Below are 17,213 nucleotides of genomic sequence, written 5' to 3'. Positions count from 1 at the left end.
TCTCAAGATATGTTTTCTCTTCTTTCTCTTGTCCTGTCGACCGAGCACTCGGCGCAGAGCTGCTCCCTCAGCGGCAGCTCGGCAGCCACCAGCGGCCAAAATCCCGCTCGCTGTCAGTAGCAACTCATGGGTGTCAACCTGTGAATGGATGAGAAACGTGAAAAAGAAGCGGTGCAGCCACAAGCCTAGGGTATAGGGGTGGTCCGGTGGAGCTTGAGAAGCCTCCAATCTTACTACTCTATTAAGTATTTAGTGTCAGCGTTCACAAGTAAATGAAACCGCCTTGCCCCCGCCCGTACAGCCGTGCTACGCCCAGCAGCCGACTGCCCCCGGCGATGGCGTGCAGCAGCCGACCCCACTCCCAGCTTGCAGCCGCGCCCACGACCAGCACGAGAAGCGTCGATCTCGTCCAACTCCCAGCGCGCAGCCGCGCCCACGACCAGCACGCCGCCGCGGATCGCGCCCAACTCCCAGCGCGCAGCCGCGGATCGCGTCCAGCAGCCGACCCCACTCCCAGCGGCCAGCCTCGGATTCCACCGGGCGGGGATCTCGCAGATCACGCCAGGCGGGGATCTCGGACACTCCTGAGCCGCCGCAGATCCCGTGCTCCGCCCCCACGCCCAGCAGGCTCTCTCCCTTCCCCCGCTGTGTCTGCGTCCGCGGATCTCTCCATTCCCCAACAGTGCTGCATCAAGGCCACCATTGCAAAATCGCTGGTCACGCCCGCGGATCTCTCCGCCTTGCCCTCGCCCGCCTGCTGTTAAAAGGATGAAGCCTGGGCGAGGTTCTGTTCAACTCCCACACCGATTCGACGAGTTTCTATTCAACTCATATGGTACGTCCTCCAACTCCCATATATGATGACACAATCCTGAGTCCGCGGAATCTTGAAACACTATAATGTTCAAACAGTACACACAAAGTCACTGTGATTGTTTAATGTTTGTTTGCATCTTTAATTTACATGATGATGACATTGTTATGATGCAAACAATTCCCTTCTCATGTCTAGCAAAAAAGTCAGGCAAAAGTTGAGAAAATCATCACAGAAATCCTTGGCATCAGCCATTTAACAAACATGCTAAATCTGGTTCTTGTAATTCATTTCCCACCATATTTGTGGAGTCCAAATTACTCTTTGCCAGCTCATACCTATTTTCAAAGGTGGTGTCAAAACTATTAAAATCCAGTACACAACTCTTTTTAATAGTGCCTTCCAAATTCACACCAAATGGTTCTCATCTCTTTGCATTGTTGAATAAAACTAAGTTAGTCATGGGTGTATTGTTCTTATCTATATTCTTCCTCTGTTCATCTGGTTTAAGAGCTGGAGAATCCAAAATTATCTGTTAACAGATAAGCTGCATTCTTTTTCAAGGCATCAAGCATATCCTAACTTCTTTTTTGTTTCTTGCATTTTACAGCACTAACTAAGCAATATGGAAATGATAACAATTGTCGTAATGATTGTTTCCAAAACCTCAAACAGATAGTATTTTGATAAGTCAAAGACGAGACATGAGTCATGTAAAAAAGTGACCTCGATGAAGTTCAAAATATTTATACCACAAAATGTGGAGGAAAATGGTAGGTTAAACAAAGTTGCTCCAAAATTATATTTCCAGTGCTTATAAGAATGCAATTATAATTTCCAATGTATTAGGAATATAGTGATTTTGCAAAAACGGGTGCTCTTCATGATGCCACAAAACAAACACCAATATTCAGGCAATACCATAAAATAAACCATAGCAGACTTACCCACTTTCTGGCCTCTGCTTGGAGTTTCTCCTCTTCCAAAGCCTTGCGCTTTTCTTCTAATTTTGTATAAAACTGGAGAATCAACAAAGTTTTGGTTACCCAACTAGCTCTTTAAAGCCAAACAGTAATCATGATATTGCACCGCAAAAATACATGTGTACCTCTCCTCTCTTCTCAGCACGATTATCACATACAAATGTAGGTGCAACAACAACAATTGTCTTCTTAGTTTTTCCAGCTCTCGCTGAAGTTACAGTTCTGTACACAACTCAGGAAATTGAGGGATACAAAGAAAATTGGGGGATACAAATGAAGCGATCTTTTTACTAGCAGTCAGCTATTTAGGCATAGAAACGGGTTCCATGCAAAATGTTATGGAGTTCATATGCCTAAAATATTAAAAGAAAAAGGAGACTCTAAACAGACAACAATAAGATCCACTGGAAAATTAACATGATCAATATTTGAAAAGAAAAAAGGATACGAAGAAGTGACAGAATATGAGTCCTCTACATGACTGTGAGAAGCATTGTCAGATTGGAGAGGCTTCCTGCATGTGACTGATGGACTCTGCAAATCCACAAACAGTAGTGATTGTCACTAAAGTTGCCTGCTTTGATGTTCAAAAGTTAATTTGGCATCGTAAGGCAAATAGAAGACGCTATGAGAGACAAAGAGAAGTAGATGAAGCCCGAAGGGCACAGTTGAAAGGAGCGTACAAATGACTACCAGACCTTTGTCATGTTTCTTGGTGAGGAGCTACTTTTATCTGAAAGTTTTGCCCCACTGCTGGTGGGATACGAAATTTGAGCACAGGTTCCTGCTCTAGATGACCTTCTTTCAGGTGCAATAGTGCATGACTCAGGGACAGTATGGCTAGACCCTTGTTGTCATGATTCTATATTCTTCCTCTATTCCTCTGGTTTAAGAGTTGGAGAATCCAAAATTATCTGTTAACAGATAAGCTGCATTCTTTTTATAGAATCATGACAGTTCAGTTGAGTTAAGTTAGCACAATATAGAATTTCTTGGCTATGTGCAAGGCCGGTCATATCATAATTTGTTAGCGCAGTGTAAAATTTCTTGGCTATGTGCAAGGCACTTTTCATCCTTTCCCTGTCAAAGAGTAATTTAGATGAAAGAAAATAAGTGTTGACTGCTGTTTAATAAGTCAGCATAGCCCTTTTCCATTCCTGTGAGGAGTCTTGTATCATCTTGTATTTTTAAGATTATACTTTAACTGCACTGATATTATAGTTTGTTTCACCGGTTAACAGAAGGACAAGCCTCCACGTCGATACAAGCAAATCAACCCATTTCGTTTGACAAGGTACATACATGCCTTTTTTAACTACCCAGATAGCATCTTGTGTATTTTTAGGACTAGATAGCATATTAATGGCTACAGATATTTGATTCCTTTTAAAGTTCCTTGTATTATATGATTCTTGTACCACATTAATACTAACACATGATCGAGAAATGTAAAACAATGGTTGTTTATATTCCTTGCTATGTATATGTACATTAATTTATCTAGACTAAATAATTCCTGTCACTGTGTCTCACTGTAAGCCACCTTTTGCATCATGGTTTGCATCATGGTGGAACCAGAGTAGTGTATTTGTTGATCTAGGATGTATGTATTTGTTGCTTGCCCTTGATTCATCAAAGAGATAGTCCTCTTTGGTGTCGTTATAAGAGAGATGGTCATCTGTTAATCATTTTGTGACCATAAACAAAGATAGATCCATACCGGTCCTTTTCTTCTGCAAGTTCAGCCAAAGTCTATTTTTCTACCTTTGTTTATACTATGAACTGGTTGTGTTGGTCTCTCCCAGATAGTCCAAATAGGTCCATACCGATTGTCTCTCCTTGATATCTGCATTTTCTAATTTTTATTTGTTTTACGGATCAATGTTCTTGTCATCATAGAGTGTGGTCTATTATTGCATTACAGTGACTTGTAAATAACTTAGTTTTATTCAACAATGCAAAGAGATGAGCTGCATTCTTTTTATAGAATCATGACAATTCAGTTGAGTTAAGTTAGCACAGTATAAAATTTCTTGGCTATATGCAAGGCCGGTCATATCACAATTTGTTAGCGCAGTGGCTACTTTTCATCCTAACTTTCCCTGGCAAAGAGTAATTTAGATGAAAGAAAATAAGTGTCGACTGCTGTTTAATAAGTCAGCATAGCCCTTTTCCATTCCTGTGAGGAGTCTTGTATCATCTTGTATTTTTAGGTTCTGTTCAACTCCAGGACTAACTGCACTGATATTATACTTTTCCAGTACTAATTGCACACGTCGATAGAATCATATCTTGTCACCACATAGCAAGGAAGTCATCTCCATTTCGTTTGACAAGGTACCGTCATGCTTATTTTTTTGTCATCCCCATTTCGTTTGAACTCGATACCTTATTACTGGCTACACATATTTGAATCCTTTCAAAGTTCCTTAGATTATATGATCCTTGAGTAATTTGGATGAAAGAAAATAAGTGCTGACTGCTGTTTAATAAGTCAGCATAGCCCTTTTCCATTCCTGTGAGGAGTCTTGTATCATCTTGTATTTTTAAGATTATATTTAACTGCACTGATATTATAGTTTGTTTCACCGGGTAACAGAAGGACAAGCCTCCACGTCGATAGAAGCAAATTAATCCATTTCGTTTGACAAGGTACATACATGCCTTTTTTTAACTACCCAGTTAGCGTCTTGTGTATTTTTAGGACTAGATAGCATATTAATGGCTACATCTATTTGATTCCTTTTAAAGTTCCTTGTATTATATGATTTTTGTACCAAATTAATACTAACACCCGATCGACAAATGTAAAACAATTGTTGTTTATATTCCTTGCTATGTATATATGTACATTAATTTATCTGGACTAAATAATTCCTTTCGCTGTCTCACTGTAAGCTACTTTTGGCATCATGGTGGAACCAGAGTAGTGTATTTGTTGATCTAGGATGTATGTATTTGTTGCTTGCCCTTGATTCATCAAAGAGATAGTCCTCTTTGGTGTCGTTATAAGAGAGAGATGGTCTTCTGCAAGTTCAGCCAAAGTCTATTTTTCTACCTTTGTTTATATTGTCAACTGGTTGTGTTGGTCTCTCCCAGATAGCCCAAATAGGTCTATTTTCATTGGATGTTGGTCTCTCCCAGATAGCCCAAATAGGTCCATACCGATTGTCTCTCCTTGATATCTGCATTTTCTAATTTTTATTTGTTTTATGGATCAATGTTCTTATCATCATAGAGTGTGGTCTATTATTGCACTAGAGTGGCTTTTCTGGTTGAAATCATCTAAGAATCAATGTGTCACTCCAAATGTTGCTGTTTAAATCTATATAAACAGGAAATATAAATGAATCTAAAAAGTCATTTTTAAAAGACTGTTATTTCAATCTATAAACAGGAAACATAATGTAATTTTATGTTTTAGTTTTAGATAATTTAGTTGGAGCTTTACATTAATAACCTATTTGGAATTAGGGTTTTCAAGATAATTGGTTAGATTTACAATGTCCAAACAAAATTTATCTATTATGGTGAATTATCTAATAGTTGTTGTCTATAGTTTTTTCTATATCATGTCCAACGACAGTTTGGTAGTCCATTCCAGTCATTTCTATTTGCTTTTTATCATACCAAGAAAGCTTATTAATCATTGCAGTTGGTTGTTCGTTTCAGATTCTATTATGTGTGTTCTATATATTTGTTACCCTTGTTTGTTTTGTTTGATAGAGCTATATCTGGTTAACTGGATGAGTGCATATAAAAGGACTACCGATTGTCTACCCTCTTTTAGTGTTGTTTATGTGCTGATGTTTTGTAGGGCACTCTTCTTGTTATGGATCAGATAGGATACAATGCTGGTCGCACACCATTCACAGACATCTCAAACACCATCATTACAGGTATAAAGCTTATTACATGCGTGTCAAAACGTATTAAGTACGGACACTAATACAAAGTTGCATTGTAGGTAATCAAAATGAATCGAACTCGCTTGGACTAATTGTCGATGCTAAGGAACATAAGAGGCAAAGGGATAGGGAAAGATATGCTGCGATGACTGTTGAAGAAAAGAATGAGAAAAATAGGAAGCGTCGTGAAGCACGTCAACGAAATAAAGGACTATCGATAGAGCCACTCTCATCCAGAGGTGATGAAAAGTTAAATTTTTTTATTGTTATACCTACATGTTTGTACTATACAAAGTTGATGTGTAGCCTTTTGTAAATGGGTGATATATGAAGAAGACTTTAATACGGACCAGGCATGTGAGGTGGTTAGCTTTCCAGATGACTGTAGCACCATTGATTTCACAAATTTGTCAACACAAGACATTGCAGGTATAACAATCACAATTTTTTTGTCACATTTGCACTATCTATTATGTTAACTCTTTACTTATGCTAAAATGCTAAATGTAGGTGGAGATGAACAAGTAAATCTGGATGCATATGATGACAGCGATTGGTTGCATAGGAATGAGACATTCCAGGCAAACAACATTGTCACAAGTAAAGACCTTCTGACACCAGGTACATGATTGTTCGCTTGGCTAAATATGCAAAAAAACTGCAGGTTTCAAATCGTTAAACATAGACATGCCTTATTCCAGGTTGTGTGCATGAAACTGTTGATAACATACCTAAGCATACTATGAAAAGGGCCGCCTACTTTAGTGAGCGGTACAAAAACATGACCCCCGTCGAGAGGGAGTCTAGACATGTACGCCTTAGGTTGTATAATAAGACACCAAGACGGAAAGATGCTAACAAAGAGTGCAGCAGAAAACGTAGAGCACTACAGGGTGACACTTTGAATCAGGAGTCCATCGCCATGGAGGACCCAGTATATACCCCTGAGGTTGTACGTCCTACAACATATGGAATTGAACCATATGGATCCTCAGTTACCACTTGCGACTGGGTTATCCCTGAATTCGCCGTGACACCTTTCCTGCCAACTTCAACACAGACTAAGGATGTTGGTTCACTTGATATGTCTACTGAGCCACTAAGACGTAGACATCATGTGCTATCTGGGATAAGACCAGCTACCTTAGGCCGTCGAAACCAACAATTTGAAGACGACATTGGAAGGAATGTGGCTACAGTGACCGAGGATACTATTTGTGACGCTATGGAAGGAGACGATTGGACACAGCCCCATCCGACTGCAGAGATCCACACCAATGGTAATTACAACCAATTTTAAATGAATATTGCACGATGACGATAGCATGTAGTCCAACTAAACATGTGAGTGCAGGCATGGTTGAACAAGGAGTGGACCATACACATACGAAGCCAACGTTCATTTCCAATGGTACTCGTTAAAAATCTTTGTTCACGTTACATTTTCCCCCACCCTAGATGCCCTTGTCTTTTACGTGGCTCATATTTTCATGATTCAGGTGATGATGATGAGGGTGTCATATTCGAAGAGGCTGAGGATGATGATGAGAACGATGGATACCTATTCGCTGGGCAATGTGCGTACCTCAATTTTTATTATGATACCACGACTTATATAACTACACGTGTCTTAATCGTTGTTTTCCAAAAAAATATTAGATGATGAGATCGGCGAGGACATCGAGATTGATGGTACTCAAGATGAATCTACTGCCACTGGTTTGCCTGACCCGTATGACAAAGTGTACAGTAATGTGCCTGAAGACACACATATGCTGAAGTCTGTTCCCAACTGCGGTTATTGCACTGCGAAGAAGTTTGAGTATGAGCCACCTGGGTTTTGTTGTCGTAGTGGGAAGGTTGAGCTAGCCCCACTGGAGACCCCTCCCCAGCTCCAGAGGTTGTGGGATAGTACAGACTCTGATGCTAGACACTTTCGTGATAACATTAGGTTTTTTAATGGCCATTTCTCTTTCACTTCACTGTATTGTTGCCTCGATAGTATGACAACTAATGTGAGAGATTCTGGTATATACACGTTCCGAGCACAAGGCATGATGTACCACAATATCAAGTCATTTGGTAGGGACGGTGGGGCGGAGCATAAACACCTTGAGCTTTACTTTTACGATGATGATCCCAATCTTGAGCATCGATATTGTAAGTGCCGCGAAGAATGTCAACAGAAAGACAAAGATGTTATTAAACAATTAGTTGGCATACTCCATGGAAACCCGTACTCTGAGCACCTTAGGAGCATGGGCCATGTTGAGAACCTTGATGACTATCGTATCACATTGAACCTTGACCAGACGTTGAACCAGAAGACATATAACACGCCTCTCACTTCAGAGGTCGCTGCTGTCTAGATCGAGGGGAGCGAACGGCGAGGCCAGTTCAGCAAGAGTGTTATGCTACATGGGAAGGATAGGTCAAGCCACGACATCCGCTCATACCATGGATGCTATGATGCACTATCGTATCCACTGTTCTTCCCTAGAGGTGAACTTGGATGGCATGCAAACATACCAAAGGTCGGTGTATCCATGGGCGAAGTGGATGCATACCGTGCGACGCATAGGGCTAGTAATGCTAACGATGAAGATGCAGGTTAGTTGTTTCTTTGATATTTCTTACATAACACATTGTTAACTATCCTTTCGGCATCACAAAATAATCAATCCTTACGTATGCAGAATCTCCTAACCATCTATGTGTGTCCGTACGTGACTATTACTGCTACAAATTCCAGATTCGTCCAGGGATATTCAATCCAATACTTCATGGTAAGCGACTTTTCCAGCAGTTCGCAGTCGACACGTACATCAAGATTGAGAGCTCCCGTTTAGATTTCATACGTAAAAACCAGGACCGGTTACGAGCTGACCTGTACCAGGGCTTGGTGGATAGTATGTTAGATGGAGACATAAGAGCAGAAAAGGTTGGGAAGCGAACTGTGCTGTCACCATCGTTTATTGGCGGTCCTCGTGACATGAGACGTCGATATATGGATGCTATGGCTCTGGTGCGGAAGTTTGGGAAACCAGACATCTTTCTTACCATGACATGTAACCCCAACTGGGATGAGATAAGGACGGAGCTTCTCCCTGGGCAGACACCGCAAGATCGTCCGGATCTTGTAGTGCATGTCTTTCACGCGAAGCTACAAGAGTTAAAGCATAGGCTGACTAAACATGATATTCTCGGTAAGGTCCGGGCCTACGTCTATGTCGTGGAGTTTCAGAAGCGGGGTTTGCCCCATGCCTATTTCTACTAATCATGCAGAGGAAGTACAAGCTCACGTGCCCTGAGCAGTATGACCTTTTGATCTTAGCCGAGATCCCAGACAAAAAGTACCCTGAACTACAAAAGATGGTTATCAAGCATATGATGCATGGCCCGTGCGGGTCGCTAAATCCTAACTGCCCATGCACTAAGGGTCGTGCATCGTGCAAGAATCATTATCCCCGGCCTTTCTGTGACACAACTTTGCAAGGGAAGGATTCATATCTTGTTTATAGACGTCGTGACGATGGGCGTAAGGAAAAGGTTCGAGGGTTCGAATTGGACAATAGATGGGTTGTCGCTTACAACTCTTACCTCCTTCGGCTCTTCAACTGTCACATCAATGTTGAGGCGTGCGGGAGCATCAAGGCTGTTAAATACCTGTTCAAGTACATATACAAAGGCCATGATCGTGCGTCTGTTGTTATGAGAGATGCGAGCAAGGCAGATGATGATGTAGATGAGATCAAGCAGTACAGAGATGCAAGGTGGGTGACCCCTCCAGAGGCCTTATGGAGGATATACGGCTTTGAGCTTAGTCAGAACTCTCCACCTGTGATGCAGTTGCAGCTCCATCTTCTAAACATGCACATGGTGGCGTTTCACGAGCGCCAAATGGTCGAGCGAGTCATCAACCGTCCAGGTGCTGATAGGTCAATGCTCACAGTATATTTTGAGGCAAATAGGCTACACGAGGAGGCTCGGGGCATCCTGTATCGTGACTTCCCTGAGTGGTACACTTGGCAGAGTGGTAAGGGCAAGGTATGGCAACGAAGGAAACGAGATATGGGTGGACAAGTCGGTAGAATAGTCTCTGCTCATCCGGCCGAGGGAGAGCGCTACTATCTTCGTGTTCTCCTAAACCACGTGACTGGCGCCACCTCATATGTGGATCTAAGGACAATAGATGGTGTCACGCTACCGACTTTTCGTGAGGCAGCAGAGAGAAGGGGTCTGCTTGAGTCGGACAACACACTAGATGACTGTCTCACTGAACGTGCTCTTTTCCAGATGCCATCGACGCTACGACGACTTTTTGCCACAATATTGGTGTACTGTGAGCCAAGCGATGTGGCTGTACTATGGCAGAAACACCTAGATGCTATGTCAGAGGACTATCAACGCATGAGTCAGAGCAAAACTCATGTTGAACAGATGGTATTGATTGACATTAGGAACATGTTGCAGTCAATGGGAAAGGACATAAAGACATTCCCTCTTCCACCTATCATCGACGCGTATGACAATGCTATAGGTACTGCTAGGGAGGTTTATGAGGAGGAAAGTATCGAACTGGCATCAGCGGATGCGGTTCTCAAGGACTCTCTTAACGAGGAACAAATGGTCGCCTATGATAAGATTATGTCTGCCGTTAACACCGATCAGGGCGGATTGTTCTTTGTGGATGGACCTGGTGGCACCGGGAAGACTTATCTATACAGAGTGCTGCTCGCGACGCTGCGCAATCAGGGCAAGATTGCAGTGGCAACAGCTACATCTGGTGTTGCGGCTTCCATAATGCCTGGAGGAAGAACCGCACATTCACGCTTCAAGATACCTCTCACTATTGATGATGGCGTTGTATGTTGCTTCACAAAGCAGAGTGGAACCGCAGAGTTGCTACGAAAATCATCTCTCATTATCTGGGACGAGGCTTCTATGACTAAGAGACAAGCTGTGGAGGCACTTGACAATAGCATGCGCGATATAATGGGTCGGCTCGGACTGCCATTCGGTGGTAAAACCATTGTCTTCGGTGGGGATTTCAGACAGGTCTTGCCTGTTGTTCGTAAAGGGTCAAGGGCTCAAGTGGTTGCTTCTTCGCTACGGATGTCTTACCTATGGGAGTCTATGTCCCACTTAAAGCTTGTTAGCAATATGAGGGCAAAAAACGACCCTTGGTTTGCGGAGTATTTGCTGCGCGTAGGTGGTGGAACTGAGGTCACAAATAGTGATGGCGACATCCGTCTTCCTGACGAGGTATGCGTGCCTTATAGTGGGAGTGACAATGATCTTGACAATCTAATAGACTTCGTTTTCCCAAATCTCAACGAAAAAATGTCAGATTCCACCTACATTACTTCAAGGGCGATACTGTCAACGCGGAATGACGGGGTGGATATGATAAATGCTAAGATGATCAATCGTTTTCAAGGGGAGCATATGGTGTACCATAGTTTCGATAGTGCCATGGATGATCCCCATAACTACTACCCACCTGAGTTCCTAAACACACTGACGCCTAATGGGCTGCCCCCGCATGTTTTGAAGCTCAAGATTGGATGCCCTGTTATATTGCTTCGGAATATAGACCCTGCGAATGGACTTTGCAATGGCACCAGGCTGGTGGTTCGTGGTTTCCAAAGAAATAGCATTGACGCAGAAATTGTACTAGGTCAGTACGCTGGAAAACGGATTTTCCTGCCCCGTATACCTCTGTGTCCCTCCGATGACGAGATGTTCCCTTTCCAGTTCAAAAGAAAGCAGTTTCCTATACGGCTTAGTTTTGCAATGACGGTTAACAAAGCACAGGGTCAGACTATTCCCAATGTTGGCGTGTACTTGCCCGAACCAGTGTTCTCTCATGGCCAACTATATGTTGCTCTATCTAGAGCGACAGCCCGATCGAACATAAAGATTCTTGCCATCCCAGCCGTCGATGGGAAGAAGAGGTCGAGGAAGGGTGTAAGAAAGAACCCCACAGTAGATTGTGGGACATATACCAAGAACATCGTCTACAAGGAGGTTCTAACAAACTAGACCCACGGTAAGTCTGTCAAAACTGAATTGTTTGTTAACCACATAGAATCTCATGGAGTAAATTTCTGTAAGCATGATCGTTCATTGTTTAGTATTTATTAACAACTATATTCTATGCTTTATATTCTTACAGCAGAAGATTATCTGTGTTCAGCCAAATGGACATAATTAGTGCTGTTTTGCAAAAGCATTTTGGATTTTCCAGTCTCAAAGCATTCCAAAAGGAAGTCTTGGATGCTTGGTTTGCTCACGGGGATTGTGTTCTCCTAGCAGCCACAGGATCAGGTGCGTTTTCTGTAATGCTCCTCTTTATCTTCTGTAATTTATTACAACTGCTGATGTGACTATGCTTTTTATATGGGCTGTAAGTTTCAATAATATTTTTTCATAACTTCTATCATTATTGAATACTTATATTTTGTATCCTTTTTTCGCTGAACCTTCTTGCCTTATGTTTGAACGTGCAACATTTCGATTGGGGTAGGAGGTACCAAAGGAAATGAGCAAAACATAGCATACAGTCTCAGATGCTGCAGGTGCACATCATGTCCATTTTTTTAATCATTCAAGTAATGCCATTTGCCAATTGGTTCTAACTTCTTTCATTCTGTAACTGTTTAGTTTGATGCAAATAAATTGCAATGGTGTTCGTCAGAGCCAAACATAGCAGACAACACTGCTTTAGTTTGATGCAAATAAATTGCAATGGTGTTCGTCATAGCCACCAACTTCCCCAAAACAAATGTCACAGAAAAATATCTATACCTAGAACAATGATAGATGTAGTGGTGTCACTGACTTCTTGATCCTGTGCATGACTTAGTTCAATCATAGACTGCACATTAACACACAAACACAATTAATTACATGGGACTTGCAACATGAATCATAGACTGTATATACGATTAGGCATATATATGTGGGGTCTCGCAACACAAATCCATCCACTATGAAGGTATGGATATGTGGTGGCCGACTGATAATTTCATACCCTTTCTGGATAGTTTCTTGTCCAATTTATGATTTAATTGAAGAAATGCTATTCATACAGGATCACATGAAAATTATTGAAGACGACGGTCCAGGTGCAGCCTTCTATGCCAGTGCTAAGGCCATGACTAATGGAAATCACACTTTCTATGTGAGCAAACTGATACAGAGGTTGGCTAGATTAAGTAAATATGATACAATGTATCACCTGCACAGGTAATGGTGAAATCCAAAATCTGGGAGAGCCGACTTCTATTTTCTGCATGCTAGATATACCATACCTTTTCCACCTATATATACTTCAAAACTTGTTTTTTTAGTGTTTCATTTTGTTTTTGTGATTCCAAGGGATCTGTCTCACAACAATCTAAATGGACCAATACCAGATTTCTATGTCAAATGCCATCACTTACATTTCTATATAAGCTTTCTTGCTGATCGACCTACATACTTTAATATTGCTCAAAACTCCTCTTTTTATGTTTACTTCCTCTTATTTTGTAGGGACCTGTCAATCAACAACCTCAATGTATAAGGCATATTAAATAGTAATGCTCCTTCCATTTCATAATGTGTAAGGCATATTAAATTTCTTTTAAGAACGAAATTTTATAAACATTGACCATCAAATAGTAAATAAAATTCCTTAAGAGCATAAGGAGGGCGTCCACCACCTCCATATGGCTCCGCCTCCCGCCCCCGTCACAACTAATCTCGCGGCCCACCCCCACCACGCGCTCCTTCCCCAGATCGCGGCGCCTTCCACCGTCGGCCGTCGCCAGCGCGCGTGGGGCCCGCCTCCCTACTCCCATGACCGCCCCTGCGCCCGCGCATGCCGTGACCACAACGCCTGATCCCCCGCCTCCCCCAGTGAAACCGGCCCCGCGCCTGACGCCGAGAAACCCGGTCGCCCCCGCTCATAATGCCCCCACGCGCGTCGTACTCCCCCCACGGCGGTCCTTGTTCCCGTCGTCGCCTGTGGCCCGTTCCAGCAGCTGGCATCACCCTCAGCACGACCTCTGACCACTGGTTCCTGTCCGGCCTCAGACCACCAGCCCCGTTTCGCTGCCGACCCGCGCGCCGGCTCCCGTCCGGCCGCTGCCCTCCCCGGACTTGGTCAGCTCCAACTTTGGAACTTCCAGGTGATTAGTTCAATGTTTTCGGGCATCCAGTGCGCTCCCTGTCCCCGTCTCCTCTTCTCTCGCGGGTCAAAACCCTTCCCTTCCCCCCACGCCCCAACGCCCCTCGTTCGATCGGTGGGTCGGCCATGGCTCCCTTCGCGCTCGGATCTCAGGTACGGACAGCCACCCGCGTACATGAGGTCGAGCTCCTCTTTTTCCGCATGCACTCTGGTTACGTTTCGCTCGCTCTCGTTCCGTGCAGGTGGTCGCCGTAGCCTCGGTGTCTGTCGGCTTGAACTCTTCCGTCAAGGGTGTCGCACTCAAGGTGCGTGGTGTACTGACACCAGAGCTTGCCTCTGTTTGGGGAATCTCGTGGCTCAGTCTGTGTTGTCATTGTAGAACATTATTCGCGTGGACATCTGGATCTGATGCAAAATGAAGTGAATGAAAGTATGAAACCATAACTGCTGCATTGGACTGTATTCTATAATCCTCATAGCTAATTAGCTATTGTAGAAGAACTTTTCAACTGATGTACATCCTATTTTTTCTCATTATAAACATAACATTATTGGAAATGAGCTAAGCTGGCAGGCTTATTTCATGTTTGGGTTATCCTATATGTGTCATAAATGGTGTCATGGTGATGCTGATGGTGACATCTGATCCTCCTTTCCACTCTCTACCAGCTTTGTGTTTTTTTGGTTTGCCTTGCGTAAGCTGTTAATCTTGACTGGAATATTTGGTATATTTTCATGTGCAACTTCCATGGCCATAGCATCAGCTGCTTCAAATGTTCTCCAAATGAAAAAAAAGAAAGAAAGAAAAATCCCATGTTAGTCATGAGGTCATAGCAGTTTTTGAGCTGATGCAGAATGAAGTGAATGAAACCATAACTGCTGTATTTGACTACAATATCTTCATAGCTATTGCCAAAAAAATCAACTGATGTATATCCTCTTTTTTCATTGTGTGATTAACATTACCCAAAATGAGCTAAGCTGGCAGGCTTATTTCATGCTTGGGTTACCCTATATGTGTCGTACATGGTGGTGCTGATGGTGACACCCGATTCTCCTTTGCACTCCCTACCAGATTTGCATTTTTAATTTGCCTTGTGTAAATTGTTAATCCTGACAGGAATGTGAACACCCTCTTGCGGCACGACAGAGAAAGTTTGTTAGAGTGCAACTTCTAAGATCAGGATGGTGTATTAGGAAAAGTAAGTGATATTTGAAATTTTGTGTAAGCCCTTTTATTTTGGTATTGTACTAAGCCTAATCTTGTTTTTGTTTCATCGCGCGTATTGAGCTTTTTAAGAAAAAAACATGAAGTGTTGGGCAGACTGAAATTTGATGATGTGGTATTAGTCTCTTCTATTTCCTTTTGTTGTCGGTGTAAATTGTTCCTTTTCTGTATCAGTTATGTTGCCACTTTTTTAGATCAAAGGCAAACCCCTGCTTATATTGAATGCAACAGGATGTCTTTTGCCACTTTGATGCAATTTTAAACTTTGAACTGGCATTTCAGTCTTGCTTTTATTTTACTGGATGAAATATTATTATAATTAAATCTTTCATGTGTACATCCTTTGGGATACATATGTTTATATATTCTTTTCATTTCTATATATATAGTCCCAGGCAGGGATGCATGCCAAATCACGGTGCTGCATCATGAGGACAATGGAATGAATATAGAGATGGCAAAGCTAGCTTTTTCCAAGGGCATCTGGAGTTACATATGTAAAATGAGCAATGCTCTACGTCGGTATCCTCAGCATGGCAGTCCATCAGTGTCAATTCTGACCATGCAGAAACTTATGAAGAAGGTGATGGTTTAGTATATTTAAATTTGCTGTCAGTAGTTTTTTTCTTTCTTAACCTTCTGATCTGAAGCGTATTATGGAATATGTAGTTTTTTCTGTCATGTGCACATCTTTGATGAATTAGGAGCCAATTCTAACGTTTTATTTGATTATTATGTTTCTCACGTTCGTTTGCAGGACAATGTTAAATCCCTGAAACTGTTTTTAGAAGTTATGAATCAAGGAATCACATAATTTGAGTAGACTGTTATAGTATCTTGATTCTTGACCTGCTCGTTCAGGATCTGACAAATCTAAGCCTCTTTGCATGTCAGTTTCCCAAGGATTTGGAGACTGCCGACGCAAGCCTTTCTGCTTCTCAGAACACTGCAGCATCGGTCGTTCCTTCCACACCGACTTCCAGGACTTCACCATGCAAGCTTGCGGGGAGGAAGTCTCGCCAAATGATCGCGAGCGGGATTCTGCTGGTTGGAAGCATCGTTTGTCTATCTCGAGGCCGATCCAACCTCGGGGCGCAGCTCGCGATGGCCTTCTTCCTGAAAAAGGCCTTCAAGCAAGAGAGGCAATCAGGCTCCTCATCGACATGAATGGTGAAAACAGACGTGACTAGATGCAGGTGGTAGCCGTACTGGTTTGACCCTTTGAGCCGTGCAGACTCCAGATAACGTATTATTAGTATTTTTAACCTTTCTCTGATTACAGAATACGTGACTAGATAACCTTTGACCCTGAGCCGTGCAGACAAGTTGTAAAGAGTTTTTTCCGGAACTAGATGCTTGTCAATATTAGTAATACACCAATGCTACCTGAAGCTAAATGCTTGTCAATATTGGTCTTATTTCGTTGCTAGAGAGTAGAGACATCTGTAATTCACTTGAGTTTTAGTCAGGTCTGTTAATGGGTATGTGCAAAGGTAGTCTTTTTGATACAAAGTGTTGCCTATTATTTTCTAAATTTCTGGATATTGATCTGATTCAAGTTTTTAAAATATTAACAGTATAGAGCAACTGGTAAAGGTTTTGTGGTACGACTTGCTGAGAACCGTATTTATTCTCGAAACCATTTTGTGAAAGTGTTTGTTATCACATGAAGCTATTTTTAAAATTACTTGTGGAAACGATGAATTAGAGGTCGATATTGGCTCTTTGGGGGCGACGAATTAGTAGTGACTTTTGTCATTTGAGTTTACACAAACTCCCTAGAAAATCGGGAGCTTTATAAAATTTGAATCCTTGGCTAATTTTCTATAACGTTTTTACAGAAAGGTTTTTGATGTCCTGACGTGTTAATTCTGCAATAGGCCTAACCTGATGCGCCTGCAGCCCCTGTGGCTAAAAAGCATATGTTTAAGAGAAAACTGCTTTCTGTGAATGAGGTACTAGCAATCTGTGTACATTGTGACTCTAAATGGCTAAGTCCGTGTACTTGTGTTTATATGAAATCTGAAATAACTGCTAAGGCTATTTTCTCAGTACTACTGAGGCTATTTATAGTTTCTTGGAAACTATTCTTTAGTATCTCGGG

At 42.3% G+C, this 17,213-nt stretch overlaps 1 protein-coding gene across 7 annotated transcripts; it reads left to right on the top strand.

The window, feature by feature from the left end:
* Window positions 1-225: 225 nt before the first annotated feature.
* Window positions 226-16,680, top strand: LOC103646409 (uncharacterized). Of its 7 annotated transcripts, XR_004856202.1 has the most exons (17): window positions 293-835; window positions 3,039-3,091; window positions 4,059-4,134; window positions 4,397-4,449; window positions 5,615-5,696; window positions 5,765-5,944; window positions 6,042-6,134; window positions 6,216-6,326; window positions 11,884-12,035; window positions 12,235-12,286; window positions 12,802-12,956; window positions 13,245-14,034; window positions 14,124-14,186; window positions 14,261-14,311; window positions 15,002-15,083; window positions 15,499-15,692; window positions 16,004-16,680. XR_004856202.1 is itself a non-coding variant. In XM_020548290.3 (12 exons), exons 5-12 carry the CDS (start codon window positions 5,630-5,632, stop codon window positions 8,072-8,074), a joined length of 1,875 nt encoding a protein of 624 aa, XP_020403879.1. In that variant the 5' UTR covers window positions 226-835; window positions 3,039-3,091; window positions 4,059-4,134; window positions 4,397-4,449; window positions 5,615-5,629; the 3' UTR covers window positions 8,075-11,049. The 7 variants fall into 7 exon arrangements, 3 of the variants coding, with proteins under 3 accessions (XP_020403879.1, XP_023157380.1, XP_035821160.1); XR_004856203.1 differs by lacking the exon at window positions 14,261-14,311 and having other exon boundaries at window positions 286-835; window positions 11,887-12,035; XR_004856201.1 differs by lacking the exon at window positions 14,261-14,311.
* The last annotated feature ends 533 nt before the right edge of the window (window positions 16,681-17,213 follow it).

This window comes from Zea mays, chromosome 2 (genome assembly GCF_902167145.1).
Source record: "Zea mays cultivar B73 chromosome 2, Zm-B73-REFERENCE-NAM-5.0, whole genome shotgun sequence".
In the NCBI taxonomy this organism is placed as follows: Eukaryota; Viridiplantae; Streptophyta; class Magnoliopsida; order Poales; family Poaceae; genus Zea; species Zea mays.
The sequence above is the reverse complement of the archived record's forward strand: the minus strand, read 5'-3'. Positions and strand labels throughout refer to the sequence as shown.